At 38.7% G+C, this 22352-nt stretch overlaps 1 protein-coding gene across 1 annotated transcript in view; it reads right to left on the bottom strand.

Annotated features, from left to right (window-relative positions):
* Window positions 1-22352, bottom strand: part of NEK10 (NIMA related kinase 10) — a 226881-nt gene that overhangs the window by 15113 nt on the left and 189416 nt on the right. Inside the window, exons 32-34 of the mRNA XM_044915799.1 lie at window positions 13041-13070; window positions 11090-11190; window positions 1683-1793 (exon numbers count right to left, since the gene is read on the bottom strand). Of these exons, the coding sequence (XP_044771734.1) occupies window positions 1683-1793; window positions 11090-11190; window positions 13041-13070 (242 nt within the window). The remainder of the gene's footprint in view (window positions 1-1682; window positions 1794-11089; window positions 11191-13040; window positions 13071-22352) is intronic.

Genomic DNA, 22352 nt, shown 5'->3' on the forward strand with positions numbered 1-22352 from the left:
ATAGATAGATAGATAGATAGATAGATAGATAGATAGATAGATAGATAGATAGATAGACAGATAGATAGATGATAGATAAAAATGGAAGCAGGCCCAAACTGCTTGGGCCTCAGGTCTTTCCGGGACAGGAGAAGGGGAGCTTGTGACCACCTCCAAGGGCTTATGGAAATGGCTGCCGGCCAGGACAAAGGGATTTCCTGTCATCAAGTGGTCCTAATTAGGGACAAATAATTTTCCTTCTGTCTGGTTGATTTAACTTCTTTGTGATTTAGTTTTTGTGTGTGTGAATAGAAATATTGACTAACACCTGAGGTCTAGGAGATTATAGAATGTCGAAGATGGAAAGAAGCTTAGAAATACAGTTGGCCCTTAAGCAGCACGGTTTTGAACTGCATGGGTCCACTTCTATATGGATTTCTTACAGTACAGTACTATAAATGTATTTTCTCCTCATGATTTCCTCAGTATCTTATTTCTAGCTCACTTTATTGTAAAGAATACAGTATGTAATATATAACATACAAAATGTGTGTTAATCCCCTAGTTAGGCTATTGGCAAGCCTTCTGATCAATAGTAAGCAGCTAGTAGTTAAGGTTTTGGGGAGTCAAAAGTTATACAAAGATTTTCAGGGCACCTGGTCGGCTCAGTCCGTTAAGTGTCTGACTCTTGGTTGTGGCTCAGGTCATGATCTCATGGGTCTTGAGACCAAGCCCTGAGGCTGGCTCCACCCTCAGCGGGGGTCTGCTTGAGATGCTCCTCCCTCAACCTGCGTGTGCTAATGCTCTCTCTCTCTCTAAAATGAATAAATAAATCTTTAAAAAAAAGATTTTCAGCTGTGCGGGAGCAGGGGATCAGTGCCCAATCCCCATGTTGTTCAACGGTCAATAGTGGTTCATTCCACCCTCGTAGGTGATCAAAATCACAGCTTCAGATGGTTAAACGACTTGTTCAGAGTGACACAGCTCAATTTAGAGGTTTGTTGGAGAACATTCTAATAAAATATTGGAGTAGAATTCTCTTTAAAAAGGCTAAAATATATTTTTTAATTAAAGATATTTAATAACATTTATTCTTAGGAAAACATGCAATCGTACCCAAAGAACTTTCTATTAATTTTCTGAGGTGATGGCCACAGAAATAAAGGTGAGAAAATCAGAGGCAAAGACATCCTCAATTTCGTATCATATGCGGTGCCATGGTCTGAATGTTTGCATCCCCTTAAATTCCTATGCTGAAACCTACCCCCCCCAGGTGATGGTATTGGGAGGCAGGGTCATTGCAAGGTAATTAGGCCATAAGGACAGAGCTCTCATGGAAGTGCTCTTACAAAAAGTGCCCTTATACAGAGGCCCCAGACAGTTTCCTTGCCTCCTTTGCCACGTGACCACAGGAGAAGTCACAAGTCCGTAACCGGGAAGAGGGCTTGGTACCAAACCTGACCATGCTGGCACCTTGATATTGGACTTCCAGCTTCCAGAACTGTGAGCAATCTCTGCCATTTATAAACACCCCAGTTTATGGTGTCTTTTTTATAGCAGCTTGAAAGGACTAAAACAAACTAGGATAACATCCTTTAATAGAGGATAGAGCTTAAAGTACAAAGCGGAGAAGGTGTAAAATGTAACTCTTCTGATGTGTTTTTGTTAGCCAAAGAAGAATTCCTAGATGTCAAATACTGTACCTTTTTAATTTCAGATTTCAAATTGCAAGGGTTACTCTGCTGGCTGAAGAGGGATTTCTTGAATCTCTCTATAACCCTTCTTTTCAAATTGTGGTGCAAAGCTGGAGGAAGCTGCATAAAATAAGAAAACAATTATTATGAGCAAATTGTTATCACTGCACAGATGACTCCCAGGAAGCATTTACTGAGGGTCAGTGTAACAATATAATTCAACAGGACTAAATAAAAATATAAATTTTACTCCAAATAGCATGACGAGGTGTGATAATTTTTCATTCCACAATCCAGAAGAAATATATTACCCTTCTCTCTCTCAAAAGGCTGCTTACATTTATCCTATTGTTCTTTAATTTTATTGGTATTATTTTTCATATAACAACTAAATTACACATATAAATTGAATTTGGTAAAGAAGAGACTTCACAAGGAAGGATGTATTCTATCAGATGTTTAGCTGTTTACCGTCATGCCCAGAATTTTGCTAAACACCCTAAGCAAGGCCCTTGTCTTGAAGGATCTGATACTTTAGAACAGGAAGTACATATCTGCATTACTACCTAGTCAGATGTCTCTCTGTGATGCTCCTGAATATTCACATGGAGAGAGATCAGATGGTAGGGACCAATTTTGTAAAGAAGAAAAGAATGAATGAGTATACACTGGGGCTGGGCCAGGATGAGTTGGGTTTAATAACTTAGTAGAAAGTCACTTTAAAATCTTAGAAAATATGGTGATTGGATGAAACCGGGGATTTAAAAAACTTGATTTTGTAGTGCTTTGCAGTTGAATTTATACAAGGACACCAAAGATTCTGAAAAGCACAGACGGATGAAGTAAAGTTTGGGAGAGGGAGAAAGAGCAAAGAAATAGCGCCAGAATGATAAGGGGCCTCAGAGTGCAAATAACATCTGGTTTGTTTAAAATATGAAGAGGACCTGGAAGGAGATGAAAAAGAACCAGTAAGAACAAAGATGGCTAAGTGGGAAGGAAAACGTGGTAGTAGGTGCTCTCAAGATTAAAAGCAAAACCAAACAAATCAAATAAATAAAAAAAACAAGAATATAATTCAAAGTTCACATCAAAAGAAAGAGCAATGTGGTAGTGACAATTATTGACCCACCCAACTCCATTTTTCTATGCTCTCTTATAGTTTAGGTTTGGTGCCATGTGACTACTTTGGGCCAATGAAAATGATAGATGTCACTCTGAGGACGAAGAAATGCAAAGCCAGTATGCTTCCTCCATCCCTGTCTACCCTGGGCAAGGAGCTTGGATTCCACCCACTCCAGATGGTACAGCCATAAGATGGAGGAGGGCCACCTGACCTGTCTAACTTCAGCTAAGTGAGACACGAACCTCTATTGTATCAAGCAAAGATTTCAGGACATATCTGTTAGTATGATATAACTTACCATATCCTGGCTAATACAAGAAATGTCTATTCATTCAAGCTTCATGAAGCAGGGGAATGTATAAAATAGGTACTAGAGTAATGAATAGGGTCAATGGAGGCTCACAACTGCTGGTTTTATAGCCAAAGGAAAACTATTCATCAGTCTAAACACAATAGAATATGGGGTCCATTAATAAGAACTGTAATGCTATAAACAGAAAAACAACATAATTGAAATAAGTTTTAACAATGCATCTATAATCCTACTCAGTCCTTTGACTTTGTTTGAGTCAAAGCAGGCTTAATTGCAGAGGAACCAAGACTCTACTGGAAGGTCTGAAGCCCTTTAGTATACTCTCAAAGGTTCTGTAAGTTGACAGCACTGAATCTCTACTGAGCTCCTTTTATGTCAATACTATAGCATTCTTGTACCTTGCTCCAGATGTAATCACTCTCCCTATCCCAGCAAATAGTCATAATTATTGCTGTCCTTTTACATGGAATGAAAAGGGAAATAAAGAAATGTGGAGAGAGAGACAGAGAGAGATTTCTTGGCATTACTGAGCAAATAGTTGGAAGACAGATGAGAAGGAAAATGAGTATACATGATATATGTGTGCATGAGAGATTAGCAAAAGTGGAATGAGTTTAACTTAAGAGGAAGACCAGACAATGAAGGGAAGGGTCATTTGCACACTTTCCTAGCAAGGGAATTGGTTAGAGAGGAGGAGGGATGGGAGAAGCGCCTGGAGATACCTTTTGGGATTTGGTAATTCCCTACTGTTAGACCCTGGAAGTTGCCACTTCCCTAAATCAAACACCAGAGGGCAGTGTTGGCCCAGGACCGTCTAGTTGCTGCCTTGCATGATTCTGATTGCCAAAGAGAAAGGCAGAAGCAAGCCTTCTCTGATACACCTAATTGCACAGCCAACTTTGAAGGCGTGAAGTACCAGTGGGTCCACAGGTTCCTTAAAAAGAGACTTACCCCAACACTGGCAGCTATCAGTATCAGATGACTAATTCAAATATTCTTTTTTTTAACATCATTTAGTAGATTTATTGTCAATATGCACAGTATTATTTAGTTGGGTTATTTTATTTTATTTTATTATGTTATGTTAATCACCATACATTACATCATTAGTTTTTGATGTAGTGTTCCATGATTCATTGTTTGTGTATAACACCCAGTGCTCCATGCAGTATGTGCCCTCTTTAATACCCATCACGAGGCTAATCCATCCCCCCACCCCCTCCCCTCTAGAACCCTCAGTTTGTTTCTCAGAGTCCATAGTCTCTCATAGTTCGTCTCCCCCTCCGATTCCCCCCCTTCATTTTTCCCTTCCTACTATCTTCTTCTTCTTCTTTTTTGTTAACATATAATGTATTATTTGTTTCAGAGAGACAGGTCTGTGATTCATCAGTCTTACACAATTCATAGCGCTCAAATATTCTTAAAATCCTTGCTATTCATTCAACTTGATAAGCCTCTTGTTAACTTAGAATTGCTTTTATTGCTCCTGATTGCTTGAATTAATTCTCATAAAAGCTTTCTTGGATAAGTTAACAGTCAACTAAAGATTCATACACAGGGCAGTATTAGAAAACTATTTTATCTTCTTGGAAAAATTGTCACTATAGACAGCACCCACCTTTAAAATTTTCATGGAAGAATTTAAAATTTTACACAGAATGATGACTCATGCATAGTTCAATTGCCGAAGATGTATGTTACTCTATTATATCTAAGGACTATAATACTGAGACTAGAATATTAATACCTGCGATTTGTATGTGCCAGTTACTATGATTACTCCTTTATGTGCATTATGTCACTTTTCTCCCCACAATAAACATATAAAGCAGGTACTATTTTATAGGTAAGGAAATCAGAGTTTAAAGACATTATGTAACATGCAAAGATATTTTCTGAGGTAGTGTGTCTTTTAACACAACCATTATCCTAGAGCAAACACCACCATAGCATTACTTCAGTTTAGCACTTTATGAACACCTCACATACTTTATTTCCTTTAGCACAATAGCCCCATAAGCTACCCAAATATTACTGATAATGGAACTGATTCTAGAAAAGGCGAGTCTCTCAACGCCACCCATCTAAGAGCTTATTTTTTTGTTTGTTTTTACTATACCAAAGCCACAACAGAAAAAAATGAAATCTGATCTCTATGTTCTATCTATCTAAAGACACACTCTCTAGTGTCTCCAAGAATATGTCAGCAGACCATCAGTAGTTGAGAGGATGCCATTTGAAGTGACTTAAATAATATCTTACTATAAAAACAAAATATTTTGATATATTACTGCTTAAAAGATTTCCCTAAATGCTAAATATATACTCAAAGATTATTATCAAAATAAATACACAAAATGTAAGCTTTCTTTTAGAATTTGCAAACCCCAAAAACACGAGTGCACTTAGATACATGGCTATACCCTAAATTCTATTTAATCTGTCCCCCTTGCCATTAGGAACCAGGAGACCCAAATAAGAGAAAGTAAGAATGGTTCTAGTTTCATCTATCACCACTGCTGAAAAAACCAGTATGTTTCACTGATGACAGTAGGTATTATAACTTCATCTGAGGCATAGCACATTGCTGTTCCCAGCCACATTTTTTTGTTTTGTTGGCAATAGTTGAGGTTAAGATGGCAGTCCAAAGGAGATCCACATAAACTCCCTGTTCGTTCTCTAGGAGACAGATGTTTAATTTTTTTAAAGTTGCTATATGCTGATTTTCAAAGCATGTCTTTAACAAAGCAATCAAATCCTAAGTACAGAATTAAATCCAGAGCTTCAGTTGGCTGCATGGGTCTTACCTAAGCAATCACACAAAAAGACTCGTACTAAAAGGTAACATATGTACAGTGGTCACCTTAGGTGCTCAAAGATCGATTTTGGTTTCCAGCAATGGAAATGAACCAGTGATTTCATTCTCAGCTGTTTTAAGATTACAATCTCAGTTTTGATAAAAACAGAGGTCAAACCAATGAAGACAGCATAAGGATTTTAACATCCTGCCTTTTAAAATAGTTGCTTTTAGATGATTTCCAAGATCCGTCTCCATGGAAACTGGATAGGAAAGGCCACCACCGGCCAAAAGTAAGCAGTTTCCCCTGTAAGGTTATCTGCGGTTGTCAGGAGGGACCTGGCCCTGCGATTCAGGACGGCTATCACAGCCTAAGTCTGCAAGGGAGTTTGACTTGGAAATAAACATGCAGACAAGAAGAGCTGTTCATTTGCCTGTTTGTTTGTTGATTCAGGTTTACTTCCAGCAGTTTCCTTTGTAATTAGCAGACACAGAAAACTGATCTAGGTCTTTAACCTATAGCAAATATGATAGTATAATGTTTAGACTTTTTTTTATCTCCTTTATTTGAAAGGCATTGACTTGGGTTAGCATTGTAATTTAAAGTTCCCCAAAGGGAAAACATCCCTTACTATTTGCAATGTCATAAACTTTCAAGTATTCTGGAAATACATTTTAAAAACCACAATGGTTACGTCTGAGCTTGTAGCAAGGAATGCTATCTTGCCAAAAAATATGAAATCATTTGTTATGCTGGCAGTGTGAGAGCATAATAATAAGATATTTATAATCATTTCATTCTTGCTTTAACATACTTTGAAATCCAATAAGGAAATGGAATACAGCCATTAAAAAGTTTTTTATTATATAAAAATTAGCAAGACAGGCATATGGAAACTATATTTAAATTTCAGAGCTTATTTTCTCTCAATTTAGTAGTTAAGCATTGAGGTAACCAATAAGCTATTTAAAGTTATTTCCTTAACACTCAAGTTAAGAATGCTTCCCCATATTTCTAATTCAGCATTTAAATGGAAATGCATTTTTTTTTAAAGATTTTATTTATTTGATAGAGAGAGACACAGTGAGAGAAGGAACACAAGCAGGGGGAGTGAGAGAGGGAGAAGCAGGCTTCCCGCCGAGCAGGGAGCCCGATGCGGGGCTCGATCCCAGGACTCCGGGATCATGACCTGAGCCGAAGGCAGACACTTAACGACTGAGTCACCCAGGCGCCCCTGGAAATGCATTTTTGAATATGTTTACTCAATAGAGGTATAGCAGATTATGTTTTGATTTATTAGCCAATTTTCCACATCCCCCTCATATTGCTGTGGACCCCTGCGTCCTCTTTCATTTAATCAGTAGACAATTCTGTGGGATTGCCTAAGGGAAAGGCTGACAGCAGAAAATGGAGGAAAAAATAATCAATTTCAGACTCGAATCTCAGAAGGCTAGCCCTCAGGGTGATTGAAAAGAATGCCTGATCTGGGGGAAAATGTGATAGATAAGAGCCAGGCCTGGGAAAGGTCAAAGGGAAAGCTGTGAGAACTCAAGAGGTGGGCAGGTCCCAAAGGTGGAAGCCCCCCTCCCCAGGCTGTGTGCCAGCCTCCCACAAGTTGCCTCTCGGCTCCAGATCCACCCTTCAGCGCCCTGCATGTGATACTGGAATTTCTCCCTTGACAAGATGTTCAGCTCCATCAGGAGAGAGCACTGGAGGGATGCTGGAGGAGGATGGGGTTTGTTTTTCTGGTTCCAGGGATGCTCCTGCCTCGCCTCAGTCCCGCAGCACTGAGTGGTCAGCTGCAGTGGGGAACCCATGGGGTGCTCATCCCCAGGCAACTTCAGTGGGACCAAGCTTGCAGGCAGCTTCCCAGAATGTTCCATGGAGCAGCACCTACCAGTGAGCAGCCTCCTCTGGTCCCATGGAGGGCATTTCCCAGTCTAAGCCTCATGTGCTGATTTCCAGAAAGTTCCACAGCAAGACCCCTCACCATGGATGACTTGCCCCAGTCCCCCAGAGGAAGGCTTCCCTGCAGGTTTCTCTAGCACAGCATCTCAGTGGATTTCTCCGATCTTTCCAATGAGTTCTGGACCTCAGCCCAGAATGTGGTTTTCCTCTTCTATTTTGCTCCTTTCTTGGGTGCTCTGCGCCAGCCTTATAAGTAGCGACTTCCTTATCTGCTCTTCCTATATTCTTTAGATATTCTTTCCCCCTCCTTTTTAAATAATACCCTGTTATTATTAATAATTTTTAAACAATTCTTTATATTAAATCTTACCTGTTGAAATTACCATGTGGTTTCTGTCTCCTAACTGGACCTTCACTGATACAGAGTGTTTCCAGGAAGGTCCCAGAAGAAGGACCCATACAGATGGGATTTGGGAATTGGTTTGATGGTGCCCTTGGAAGTGAGCCCAGTGCTGAGTTTTGCCATAGGACCTAGGATGCAGGTAACCCATGGCATGCAGTGGCATCACAATTAATCACGGTCTCACCGAGGTAAAGAGCCAACTGAAGCAAGTGCCCTGGAAGTTCCTGTGGCTGCCACACCTGGCTGCTAGGCAGTATGAAGACTACAAGGACTGAGTTAGGGGAGGCATTCTTCAAAGTGCATCCGAGCACTTAGAAAAAAAATGACAAGCTTGGGTCCTTTAACTCTCGGTTCAAGTCATAGGCTAAGACCCAGAGAGATTCCATGATAGCCTTAAAAGAGCCTGTAATTTCTTGCTACCACAGCCTGATACAGCTGATAATCAAATACAAATATAAATTGGGAGGGTTGTTAAATTACAATGTCAGTTAAATGCACACTGTGCCAAGTTTCTCATGTGAAAGTTAGGAAAAAGAATGGGATCCTAAGACTTGAAATAGGGACATTTTGCTGGATCCAGATAAAACTGACAATCTTGAAATTCAAGTCATCCAGAGCTAGTATTGCCAGCAAAAGTAGCTTGTCACTCTGTGTCTGAGATGTCAAGCCTTCTTTGGCTTGAAAACTCTACACCAACCTATCTGGGGCAGATGAAGAGTGATATCTTAAAAAGGAATGCTTATTCCTCGTAAGGCCCCCAACAATGAGGCTCAAGTCCATTACTAGGGTCATAACTCAATATGATTCTGGGGAACTGGTACACACTATGACTCAGGAGGAAAAAGCTTACCCATCAAAAGAATCGCAAGACTTTGCTATTATATATCAGTAGCAACCCAAAGAACATGTGTGGTAGATTCTAAGGGTTTTAGGCCAAGAAGGGTGAAATACAGCACTAGATCAGGCTGAATTCATTCAAATGGGTGCTCTTACTAGAGAGTTCAGATTTCATGTGTTAGTCGTGCAGCTGAAGGTAACTGCTTAATTGGATGGTGTACTACAACTTGAACTCAATGGTGGCCTATGTCTAATGGGGATAAAATGCCAGAGCTTCCTTGGTATGTGGAGGAGGGAATTCAAAGGCTCAGGGAGACAGGAATGCTGGGGTAGATTTACCAGGTATGACCTGCAGACTCACTCCCCAATTATGTTCAGCAAGAACACTCAGAAGCTACTCCTGTCACTAAGGCATTGAGAAATACATTAGAGAGGGGAGCACCAGCATCCTTAAAAATGTCTGTGGTTGCTTTCCTTTGTAAGCCAGGTACAACACTGGAAGTATAGTATTGTCACTAACAGTGACAAATTGGGAGTATTTACCATAAAGGGTGAGAAAGATGTACTGTTAATTAGGATGCCTTGGCCCACAGAGATCTTTGGTGGTGGTTAACTGACTAGGGTGTTCCTGGGAAGGAAATAGGTGGTCAGCTTACTAGAATATCCCTTCATCTAAGTAACAGAAAAGAAACTCTAGGCCTGATAGACAAAAAAAACAAAACAAACAAACAAACCAAAAAACTGACCTGAGTTGCTGTTGCCACAGTGGAGAGTCACAGCCTCTCATACAGTTTCTAGACTTCAGTCAATTCAAAGACCCAAAGCCCTTGATTAGTGGGAAAGCTGGGATCCCTTTAAGAAGGGCCCAGAAACACTGCTGTAAGTATACACCATAAATTTTCCTCCAAGCCTTGCCCAAAGAGACCTGCAGCCATTTATTAGAGTGACATTTATTAGACATTATTATTATTAGAGTTCACTGGGGAGAAAGAAATACACAGGCTTCAGAGAAGACTGGACACTGGTTGTAAACTGGCACCAATTGCTAGTTTTATAATGCCACTGTGGTACACCAGTTGGCATGTATCTTTTGTTTATCTGCTTGCTTTTGGGGGGGAGGTTAAGTGTATTAGCTCAGTATGATTTATAGTGGGCCCAGTTGGTCCACTGGCCTGGTGGTATTTCTCTTTAGTACTTGAAGGTATAATGGAATTGCCACAATTGGCAACTGACAGGATGGCCAGATTGGCTCTCTGGATCTTAGACTGAGGAAATGTTTATATGCTTTGCTCTTTGATATGTCTAAGTGCATAGAACAGTAGCACTTAATCGTAGGCACCTAATAATTGTATGTCAAACGAATGAATGAAAGAACTGCATAAGATGTGCAATCTTAAGCTCCAAAATACTCGTCACTTTCTTGTCCAAATGCTTACACTTCATCTACAAAAATTTATTTTCTTATTAACAATAAGACTTCGGTCAGCTTTGGTAAATGAATATTCAAGTTGCTTATCATTAGACAGATTTCTGTTTATAATTAATAGCCATTTTCTAACAGTGATTGCTTCCCTAGTAATAAGAGTCACTGAGATTTAGAAATAGGAAGTTTTAATAATCTCAGACCTTGTGTTTTCATTTCTCTTAGATGTTCTAGTTTTAACCCAGCAGCCTCAGGATTAGTGAGTGTTCTTTTCTTTCTTCTTTGTAGTGAAGCTGTGCAGAATCCAGCTCTGTCCCCACTTTCACCCCCACATTGAAGGGCCATTTGTGTTGAAGTTTATTTTTAGTGGGACACTGACAATGAAAGAATAGGTTAGGAATCACAGGGGAAACCTGCCATATTTGCTTTTTTTTTGCCCAATGACCTTTCCAGCCCTGCTGCTAAGCCAAAATGTTCCCGAATATATGTAGTTGGAGAGGATAAAAATTAGCATTCATTCCAAGTGAAAGTTCCACAAAGTAGTTTTTCAAGAATATTAGCATCAAACTCGTACTTAAGATGAAAAGGAAATAAAAAGCTAGTACACTGACCTGTGTGATGTAGATGATTTTGTGCAGCTGAATTAAGATCTGCTGAATAGGATCACTGATCTGTCGTACTTTCCTCTGGGACACAGCAATCCCTGCAGATGCTGCGGATGATAAATTCTGCAGTTAGTCAAGATCCTGGTTTTCTCTTTCAAAAGCGATATTAGTGAAAAATGATGTAAAATTCTGAAGAAAAAAAAAAATTAAACTAAGATCCTTATCCTATCAATGAGATAATATGCAGAGACCCTGTAACACTTCAATATTTTACAATATGGGATGTGAAATTTCTTCCCTTTACTTATAAGACTTCTAAGTAAAATAACAATGTTACCTTTTATAACATCTAAAAGAATCTTGGAAATTTTGCCTGCAATTACATCAGGCTGCCAGCAGGAGTCAGTGGTGCTTTGGATACTGTGGTCTTTGAAAAGCTGGGCTTCAGATATGTGCAGTTAACAGAACTATAAGGCTTTTAAATTTTAAAGTCTTTATGCCCTTAATACCATATTTTTAAAACTAATTTTATTAAAACTACTAATGCAAATGCTGAATAGGCAATCTCATAGAGCAAAAAACAAAAACAAGAACAGAAATAAACAAAAGCCAAAAATCAAAGAAGTATAATTTGTAATAATCAAGGGTCTGAAAGTTATTGTAACCTTTGTTTATTACAAATTTTCACCTGGATTTTTCTCCAGGTCTAAATGAGACACATAACTTATCCTGAGTTCTTATCATTTAGCCACACCACTTTTCACAGTTTGAGGCTAGCTTGGTATCAAATTACATATGAGCTGCTTTCCCACCTTCACATGTCATAGCTACAAGTCATCCATTCTTAAATTTGAGGAATATAAAACTCCTTAAAGAAGTGGCCTAAACCTCTAGATTAGCCACTAGGCCACCTCTGACTCCTCTCACCCTCAGATCCACACTGGAGAAAATGGAGGAAAGACTTCAGATATGTGGATATATAGAATCCTCCCCACCTCCCCCAGTTCCTCTGCTCTTGCTCTTGCCCTTCCTCCATGTGACCTATAGCATGATTTCTGCAAAAAGAAAAGCTCCAAACTCCCTCTCTTCTTCCCTCCATGCCACCTTGAGCCTATATGAAGTTAAATGTGAATATAATCATAGCTTAGCAACTGCTAAAATTTTGAAAAATGATTCTTATATAAATGCTTTCTGAGGAAGCTTGCATATTTCACCATAAAAATTGTTTTCAAAACATTTAAAGAGAAAATTTAATGTGGTCATTAAAGGATTCAACCTATTTTATTATAAGTATGTGACAATTTATATTTAGGACACAAAAACACGAAAAAGAAAACAAATATAACATTTAAAGAAATATTATTTTCCTTACGGGCATCTTTACTTAGTTGAGAAATTCATATAAAAAATTATCCAGTTCCAGTTTATCTGTATTTAATATGCTGTTTAAATGTTTGAAATGTAAAGGATCTACCTCCCCTATGCACTGTGTCTAACTCCTTTGAAGCATCAATTACTTGACCATTAGGATGATGTTTAATAAATTACCCTTAGGGTAAAAATGTGAAGGTAAGTCAGAAAGAATTAACGTAGCTCTAAAATAGAAAACAGAATGCTGGAGTTATCTGCTCCAGTCCACAGAGATGGACATGTGTACATATGTCAAATGTTCTACAGCGGCATTTCCTGTAGAAATGATTCTCAAAACATAAGCATTATACCGAAAACTACAGACCGTGTAATGCAGCCAAGACACTGTTGCTACAGGAACAGTAACTTCACATTTTCTGAAGCCGGAGGGTTGGATTTTTTGGATCACCTTTATGTTAACTACTTTATGTTTTTGAATATGTGGACTTAACATTCATAGGTAACGAGTTAAAATCTCACAGCATGGCAGAATGTTCCTAGATTGTGATGACATTTTGAGTGGGATATCACACGGGTTTGACTCTACCTTGCCACAAGAATGTGCTCATCTGTGGCCCTAAACACAAAAACAGAGACAGTTAGCTAGATGCCTATCTTCTGAACTACTCAATTATGCAAAGCAACTTAAAATTTTCTTAAGACCTTTTGACCACGACTCTCTCAGTCCCACTAAATCTTTGCCTCTTAAAAATAGTTTTGATTGTTCATTCTCTAAAAAATCAATTTAAAAATGTTTAATTACACATGTCCATCATAAAACAAGCAAATGAACATAAAAACAAACCAGGTGTTACAGAAAGGGCTGGAGGGTCCCTGGAACCACCCCCCACCCCCCTTCAGCACCTCTGCAGAAGTAACCTTTGACATCAGCTTGGTGTGTTGCCTTCTGGTCCCTTTTCTATCCATTTACATACGAAACTGTGTACTTTCAGAACAGTATTTTTCAAACGGTGATTGAATCCTGAAAGCAGTTTAGTGGGTCATGACCAGCATTTTGATAAATGGAATGGAATGACATGGAATATGATAGAAAAATTTCAGAGTACATTGCATATAGTAAGGGTCCACTCAGTTGCGATATAAAATGTGTTCCTTGTTGAAGGTCATTTCCAAAAGACTTGAAAGCTACTATTGGAGAAAGTCTACAGTATTACCTCATGCTTTCTTTCTTTCTCTTTTTAAATAAATGGTGACACATCATAAGGTTGTGCTACAATTTTTTTTTTCTTCTTGACTCAGTCTGTCATGGAGATTCTTTTTTATCAACACACAAAGTTAGCCTGGTGGTGGGTACTGAGGAGGGCACATTCTGCATGGAGCACTGGGTGTTATGCACAAACAATGAATCATGGAACACTTCATCTAAAACTAATGATGTAATGTATGGGGATTAACATAAGAATAAAAAAAAAACACACACAAAGTTCTAACCCATTCTTTATAACCACTATTAAAGAGTGCTACATGTTCTGCCTGCATCATAGTTACTTCAGCCACTTCTATCTCAAAGGGAACTTAATTTGCTTTCAGTCTCTCATGATTATAAATGATGCTGCAGTGAGCACACATGAACATGCCTCATTGTGCATTAAGTACAAAAGGTCTCATGGGGAGATAAGGAGAAATCAAATAGCTGGGCCTCAGATATACATATTTCTTATTTTAACAAATACATATTTAAGTAGCTGAATCAATATGCACTCTGACTGGAAGAGAAGCCATTTTTCTACACCTTAATCAACACTATGTGTTATCAAACTTTTCAATTTTGCCAATCTGACTTTGTTTTATTTTGTGTTTACCTAAATGCTGGTGAGGCTATTGTACTTCTTTGGTGAATTTCCTGTTTGTGTCCCATGCTTCTTTTTCTTATTGATTTGTAAATGCTCTTTATATAGTCTAAATACTAATGACTTTACTGTATTTTATATATTAAGAGTATTTTTACCTAATCTGTTACTTCTTTTCAATTTAAAGGGTATTTCCCATCCCTATCACCTAGACTAAAGGTAATTTTTAGTCTTAGGTACAATCAGAACAGTCTCTCAGATACCCACTGCTGCTGTAAAATGGCAAGACAGGATCCCATGACCAGTTCAGCACTCCTGGGTCCTCTGGCAGGATTACTGAGATGTGAATAATCTCATGAGTTAGAAATGGAGGAAAAAAGGAAATGTGAGACTCAGAATGATAGTTCTATATACTGGTTGTACTATTTATAAACCCTCTTGATTTCCTAAACTACTTCAGCTAATCCTGGGTATGAGAACCATGAATCTCCCTCTTCTACCTGATCAAATGCTCAAATTTTTATATTTCCTTACATCACAATGTATATTTATTTAGCCCTTAATAATTTTAGGAAAACAAAAGTGATAAAAATTCACATAGGTACTGTTTTTAAAATTTTTATTGTGTATTTAAATATTGATAACTACCAAGTTTGTGGTAAATGTTAGTCATACCATTCTGAGTTTTAAAGCATTCTCTCTCAATAAGTCTTTCAGATCAGCAAACTAAAAATACTATGCTTCCTAACTTTTCACAAAAAAATGCAACACATATTTATGTTGATAATTTTGTCCTGAGTATTTTTATTAAAATAATTTTCTCTTTAAAAAAATCACAGAAGCTGATTATATTTCAATTCCAAACATATGTAGTATGCCTGTGATTCATATCTATGTAGTTCCTACTACAAAAGATAGACAATATTTGGTCCCATTAAAATTTACATCAAATCAAAGTTTAAAATTGACTCAATTTTAACTTCCTTTTCTAGTTTTATTATATTAGTGAATTTAATTAGTGGATTTAATTTTAAAACTTAAAAGGAAACTACAAAATTCCTTATAAAAAGTAATTTAGGGGTGCCTGGGTGGCTCAGTCATTAAGCGTCTGCCTTCGGCTCAGGTCATGATCCCAGGGTCCTGGGATCGAGCCCCACATCGGGCTCCCTGCTCCGCGGGAAGCCTGCTTCTCCCTCTCCCACTCCCCCTGCTTGTGTTCCCTCTTTGGCTGTCTCTCGCTCTGTCAAATAAATAAATAAAATCTTAAAAAAAAAAAAAAGTAATTTATTCAAAGGTATCAGAAATTTTTAAAAGTAATTTTAAAAGTAATATTTGTTATCTTACTCTGGCGAGCATGACCCTAAACAGCAATTTTTACCCCCCTCTGGGGTAGTAAGTAGGAGGATCTGGAGGAAGACCAGTGCTTTTTTAGCATGAACTTGGGGCAGACACTGGGAAGGGTTTTACATATTTAGTTTCATCTAATCCTTGAAAACTTCTGAAGGGTAGTTGTTCTTATTTCATCTTACAGATAAAGAGAGTAAGATTAAATGGGGCACCTAGGTGGCACAGTCAGTTGGGCTTCCAACTCTTAGTTTTGGCTCAGGTCATAATCTCAGGGTCATGAGATCGAGTCCGACATGGGGCTCCATGCTCAGAGCAGAGGCTGCTTGAGATTCTCTCTCTCCCTCTTCCTCTGTCTCTCCCTCACTCATGTTCTCTCTCTCTAAAATAAATAAATCTTTTTTTTAAAAAAAGAGTGTAAGATTAAGGAAACTGTCCAACAAGATCACAGAGCAGGTGATGGCTGGACCATGAAATGAGGTGGGTCCTAAAACACCAAGTGACTCAGTCTAGACAGGAGCTGAGGGGCTCCCACTTCTCTTCCTGACTAATCACTAGGACAATTCCTCTGGTTACCTCAAACATAAAATAATATTTATGCTCCTTCCCAGGCCTCAAATACTATTTCTCTTCTTAAAAGTGTCACTATTTTTAACATGATGTTCTATCTAGGCCTTTGAACATTCAATGGATTAAAGATTTTTGGAAAGCATCTACATGTATTAAACTGGAAATAGGTCTTTGTAGTCTGTGCAGTATACTCTCTCTGCTTTTTTATCTCATGGCACATTACAATAGCCAAGTTAGGGTCCCCTTCCTGGTGCTTTGAGATTTGATTTATGCTATATATCCAGTCTAATGAAACTACCATTCACAACACAAGCCCTGAAACTGTTAATTACTACAATTTGAACAAAAGATGGATTACACTGTATTCTTCAAGTTGACCAAGATATAGTATAACCTCCTATTTTTCTGAATTCTCTCTGCTAAGAGTCAGGAAGTTTTGAACAACTGTAGAAAAGAACATTTTGGGCAGGAGCTCCCTGAAGAAGCAAAGACTATTTTTGCTCTATGAATGGGGCCAAAACATATATTGGCTTTTCTGTATTTGACCAAATACCCCATTGAAAGACAATGCAACCCTTTAAATTTTAGTATAGTAAACACATTTACTCTCACCTCTTTCCTTAGCTTTTGTAAAATGAAATAAAGTAGCAGAATTGTAATTCAGATCTACAAATGTTCAACAATCTAACACTATGGCCAGCAGTGTAGAAGGTACCAGAAGTTCAACAAAGGATATTGCACTCACAAAGTGTTCATGAAAAGTTTACCCAGAGAACCACAAGAAGGGGGATAGAGAGTTGATGCAAAAGTTACATTTGAGAAGACCATGGAGAATTAGTAAGCCTTTAATAAGCATAGGACATGGATTTGGTGTGAGGGAAGGTATACTTGAGTGGCGGCTTCTGAGTAGAAGAAACAGTTTTCAGCAAAGGGCAGGAGTCAGCTAAGTGAAGGCCACATCTGGAGAACAGTAAGGTGTCTAGTTTATCTAGTGTGCCCTATAATAAAAAGGTACAATATTGAGTACAGCTAAAGAGGTAGCCAGGCACCATATATGATGGTGAGGACCCATAAGGGAGACTGTGTTTCAGGAAAGGTGATCTCATGAAAAGAAGCCCAGAGCTGAAGTCAGAAGGCCTGGTTTGGAATAGCATGTGGTGACCATTGGCCCATGAGGAGCAGGAGCCAAGGACACTGCTGAAGACTGGATCCCCATTACTGGGAGTATGACATCCCATGGAAAGTGAGAGGGAAGTAAGGGAGAGGATGACGACTAATGAGCTTAGGCATGGAATCCTTCCCAAGCCTGACCAACACTTCCACAAGCAAGTAGAAATTATTAGGAAGAGACTTGAGAGTCTGCACCTAGTCACCCCCCTTCTGCCCCACCCGCCCAACCTCCTCCCACTTCCCCTGGTGGCAGTCCCTATAGGATGGCAGGAAGCTTCATCAAAGTCTCAGTTCCTTTTACTCACTGGGTGATTAGACTCTTTCACCCCCTTTCATTTGAATCTTCAGAATCAAGCCGTTTAAAGGTCAAAAAAGCAAGGCTGCTTTGAAGCCCTTCCTTCTTGAATTCTGGCTTAATCACTTTTACAATATGTATCTCACATCCTGTTCAGGTTTAATTTGTGCATGTGTGAGGATTAGGGTTTTCCCCACTTCCAAACTTGCTATCTCTTTAGTTACTTTTTCAAACTGTAAAATATAATCTCAGGATTTTTAAGGTCAAAGTTCCTAGAAGTGATTACATAATACACAAGGAGGATGCTGTGTGGAGAATTTTCTGCTGCATTATTTCCCACACTTATTTTTGACTTCATGAGCCTCCTATTGTCAAGTAGTGGAGTGTGAGGCTAGCATTGCCCAAGATGGGGCGGCAGGGAGGAACCAAAGAACAGAGAGAGTACATTTCTGGGCTTTAAAAAGCAATAGTCTAAATAGAAGGCAGAGAGATTCAAAAGAATTGTTGCCGAGCAACCTCTCCCTCCCATCCCCTGACCCCCCTGCCATAAGACAAAGCTTCTCTGAGGAGGGAGGACAGAAAGACCAGAAGAAAAGTAATCTCAGAAGAGACTCAAATCCTAGCTTACTTCACGCAGTCTGGGTGGGGGCAGGAGGAGGGGGGAGTTGGATGATGGAGCTCTCTTTAAGTTGGGGATTCAAGACTGGTAGGGCTGTAGGTTTGGTCTCCATGGGGAACTCTGAGAGCCCTGGTCATAAGATGTTCGCTGTATCACAGCAAGGAGTGGGGTGAGATGGAGAGATAGCTTCCCAGGGGGTGTCAGAGGCAAAGAGGGCCTACTGAGTTCCCAAGTCTCCAGGCCCAGAGAGGTGGGGAAGAACTGGTCAACCCTCCCAGGCCCCTGAGATGGTGAGCTGACAGAATGAGAGAGCATGCACTATAGAGGTCTTGCTTTCATTCATGGCCACAGATGGAACCATAGACTGGGAACTGGAAGTCAGGTAGGGCTGTGCCACTACATTCTTTGGATGCCAATGTGGAAGGATAACCATATTCAATAATCAGATTGGATACCAGCACAGGTGGTCTCATGATGCCAAAAATACCACTCAGGGAAGAACAGAGAGAAGAGCAGTCCTCAGTCTGTTTGATTTTAAGCTGACAAAGAAATCATCAACACATTGAAATTTACCTTTAAGGTAACTGACTATGTGTTCTGATATGTGGAATGGGGGCTCAATATAAAAATTCAGTTTAGGGGCGCCTGGGTGGCTCAGTCGGTTGAGCGTCTCTGCCTTCGGCTCAGGTCATGATCCCAGGGTCTGGGATCGAGCCCCGCATCGGGCTCCCTGCTCCACAGGAGGCCTGTTTCTCCCTCTCCCACTCCCCCTGCTTGTGTTCCCTCTCTCGCTGTGTCTCTCTCTGTCAAATAAATGAATAAAATCTTTAAAAATTAAAAAAAAAATTTAGTTTAGCGCTGGGAAAATATAAAAAGTTAGATTTTTGTTGCTGAATTTGTGGCCTAAAAATAGCATATGCATTTGGTGTAGTCCGTACAGCCTAACTTTGCTCCATTGACTTAGTTATTTCTTTCACTACACTACAATGACTATGCAAGTCATGCTTGCTCCCTTTATTCCTCCTAGAGGGAACATTTTTTTAAAAAGTCAACTCTATTGATGTAACCCAGAATTCTCAAGAAGAAAATATTGTGGTGCGAAAACACACTATGTTCAGCACTATGGCTACAAAGACTAATCAATCAAACTAAAGAACAAAACAAAACAACACAGAAAGAAAAGATGGCATACCAAGCCCCATTCAATTACCTGAATAAGAAGAATTTATCCCAGTCATGGAGAATAGGCAAAATTATTATTGTTTGATTCTTGAACATCATGCTAGAGCATTTTCTGATAACTCCATTTGATCCCAGTCTAATACTATTGGGTAATGTCCCAGTATATCTAACCAATAATCCACACCAGTAAAGGTACGGGCAGTTTCCAGCCTGTAGTGATCCTGATTAACCTGCAGAAATTGATATATTGGTATGACTTTATAGACTGATCAAGAAGTTAATTACAAAAATGTAATAGTTTTATCTCATCAGTCTTATGCTCAATTTAACAACGTTATTTCAGCTTTTCTTTCTTGGCTAACTATACAAATCCCCGTTCTTCAAATGCTCTTGGAACTAGCTCTTTTATTCTCCATCTGGTTCCATCAATAATGGGTTAAATAAAACTAGGATACTTGCTAAAGAATAACTTTAAGAAGAATTGTGCTTTTGCATTCCAATAAAGTAGAAAACAATAAATAGTTATACAAATTTTTAAAAAATTAATTAATACCCTCTCTAAAGTATCCCAAATAATCTATGGAATCCATAGTGAGGAATGTCAATTAAGAATGGGTGAGGTCTATGAGAAGCCTGGGTGGCTCAGTTGGTTAAGCAGCCTACTCTCGATTTCAGCTCAGATCATGATCTCAGGGTCCTGGAATTGGCATCAGGCTCCGTGCTCACTGGGGAGTCTGCTTCAGGATTCTCTCTCTCCCTCTGCGCCTTCCCCCATGCTCACTCTCTCTCAAATTAATTAATTAATTAAGAAGAGGACAGGTGGTTGGGTTGGCTAGAAGAAAGAGGTCTCTTGCCTCTTTCTCATTAATATTGGCTCACTCGTCACCATCCTCAATATTCATCTTACTGTATGACAATAATTCAAAGGGGATTGTAAACACTTGGAAACTATTTTTAAATTCCATTAAAAAGCATTAGTAATAGCAGTTTGGAATTTGAGAGCCTTGCCTTTCTCCATTGACTTGATTATTTTACACTGCTACAATCCATCCAAGCCAGTGACCTCCTCTTATTACTACCAGGGGTAGCTTCCTTCCCCTCCTTCTACTTACCCTTTCCCCCAGGGAAAAAACCCACAAGGCAGGGTTGTGGGCTACCATTTAACAGCTGATTTGCAATTTGCAAATTTCAGTCTTAGATTGGAACCATCAACAACTTCTGTGAGACTGAGTATCTCTTTGGAAAGACCTTATTCTACAAGAACTTGAAAAAAAATCTACATCTCCAGGCAGCATTCAACCTGGGACCTATCTCCTTTGGCAGGAAGAATTAGGAAGCAAATCACCACTGGTAAAAGAAATTTGTTGTCTCCCACCCCTTCCCCAGTCTTAAATCTAACATTAAAGTATCATTGTTCCCCATTTTTTAAGTCATCATAAGGTGATTGTTGCTCTCAATAGCAAGGATAAACAACAGTTTATACAGTGGTAGTCTACATCGGTTACTCAATAGGTAGCTTTCAAGGGCCTGACCTCAGAGAAAGTACCCAAGATATATTTAAACTTTACTAAATACGCCTACAATTTGGTTGGGAAATCTAACCAATATATCCAAATCCCAACAAACAATATTTAAAAAGTATATAATTATATGCCAAATTTCATGGTATAGAGAAGTATTATAAGAATTTTTTTTTTAAATCTGGTGAGCACTTTATTTGCTGAAAGAATTGCCATGAAATAAAACAAGACAAGGCATGTACTCCAAATCACTTTGGCAACTGTGAAATTTAGTATTAATTACTTTATGTCAATAACTAACTTGAAAGTAAGCTACTGAAGGCTGCTAATGACAAGGACCAGAATATTAAGCCATGCTCTCTGGAATACTTGGATGAAACACTGACTACTTTATTTAGATCTGACCTTTATGAACAAAAGACAGGTACAAAAATAGCTTCTCAGTCATCTAGTAAGAAAGCATAATTAAGAGCCCAGAAATCATGAAGTGACAATTCCTATTCAAAATGCAGAGCATAAGAATTCCCATATATCAGTTCAGCACCTGGCTGTTTGCTGCTGGGAAATGGAAAAGTGAGCAAGGGAGAGGGAAATGTCAGTGTTAATCCAGTCAAATTAGGCCATAGTCTTTGTTGACATTACATGTGCACTTTAAATTTGGGTTTGATTGGTGCTCCCCCAAATTTACATTTGACCCATGCTAATGGCATCCACATTATTAAAATGTACTCTATGTACTTGACAAAGGATACATTTCTCATAATATGTTATGTTATGATTTAGTTTTCACAAATATATGACACCACGTCCCCTACCGCAAGAGGAAAGACCCGTTTCTTTTTTAGACACAACACACCACATGCTTTCCCCCATTCAAAATATCCAGTTGTTAGATTGACACACAACAGATTATTTTTAAAGAACTGAGTCTCCTAAGGCATGGGGAACTTAATACAGCATAATCTTACATAATAAGTAGAACAGATATAAAACTTTTCCAATTTTATTTTCTATTGATTATATTAAGGAGTAAGTTAGTATAGAACAAGTATGTCATCACCATTTCTCAAATAATAACTAATGTTCTTTCATAACAAAGAAAGCAGACCTCAGGGTAGGCAGAAAACAGTATCTACTTAGGATTTAATAAACTGTTTTGCTTATACTTCATTTATTTTTACAATTGCCATCAATTTTTGGCCAGGGATTCTATACTGGTTTCCCATTTGTAGCAATAATATAAACTCTCCTTTAACTAAATTTAAGTTGAGAAAGTGAGTCAAATTAAAGAAATCTATATTAGGAAAAGAGTAATACACATGATACTCAGAAATGGTCAAATTTGTGC

The sequence above is a fragment of the Neomonachus schauinslandi genome, chromosome 1 (assembly GCF_002201575.2).
Source record: "Neomonachus schauinslandi chromosome 1, ASM220157v2, whole genome shotgun sequence".
Classification (NCBI taxonomy): Eukaryota; Metazoa; Chordata; class Mammalia; order Carnivora; family Phocidae; genus Neomonachus; species Neomonachus schauinslandi.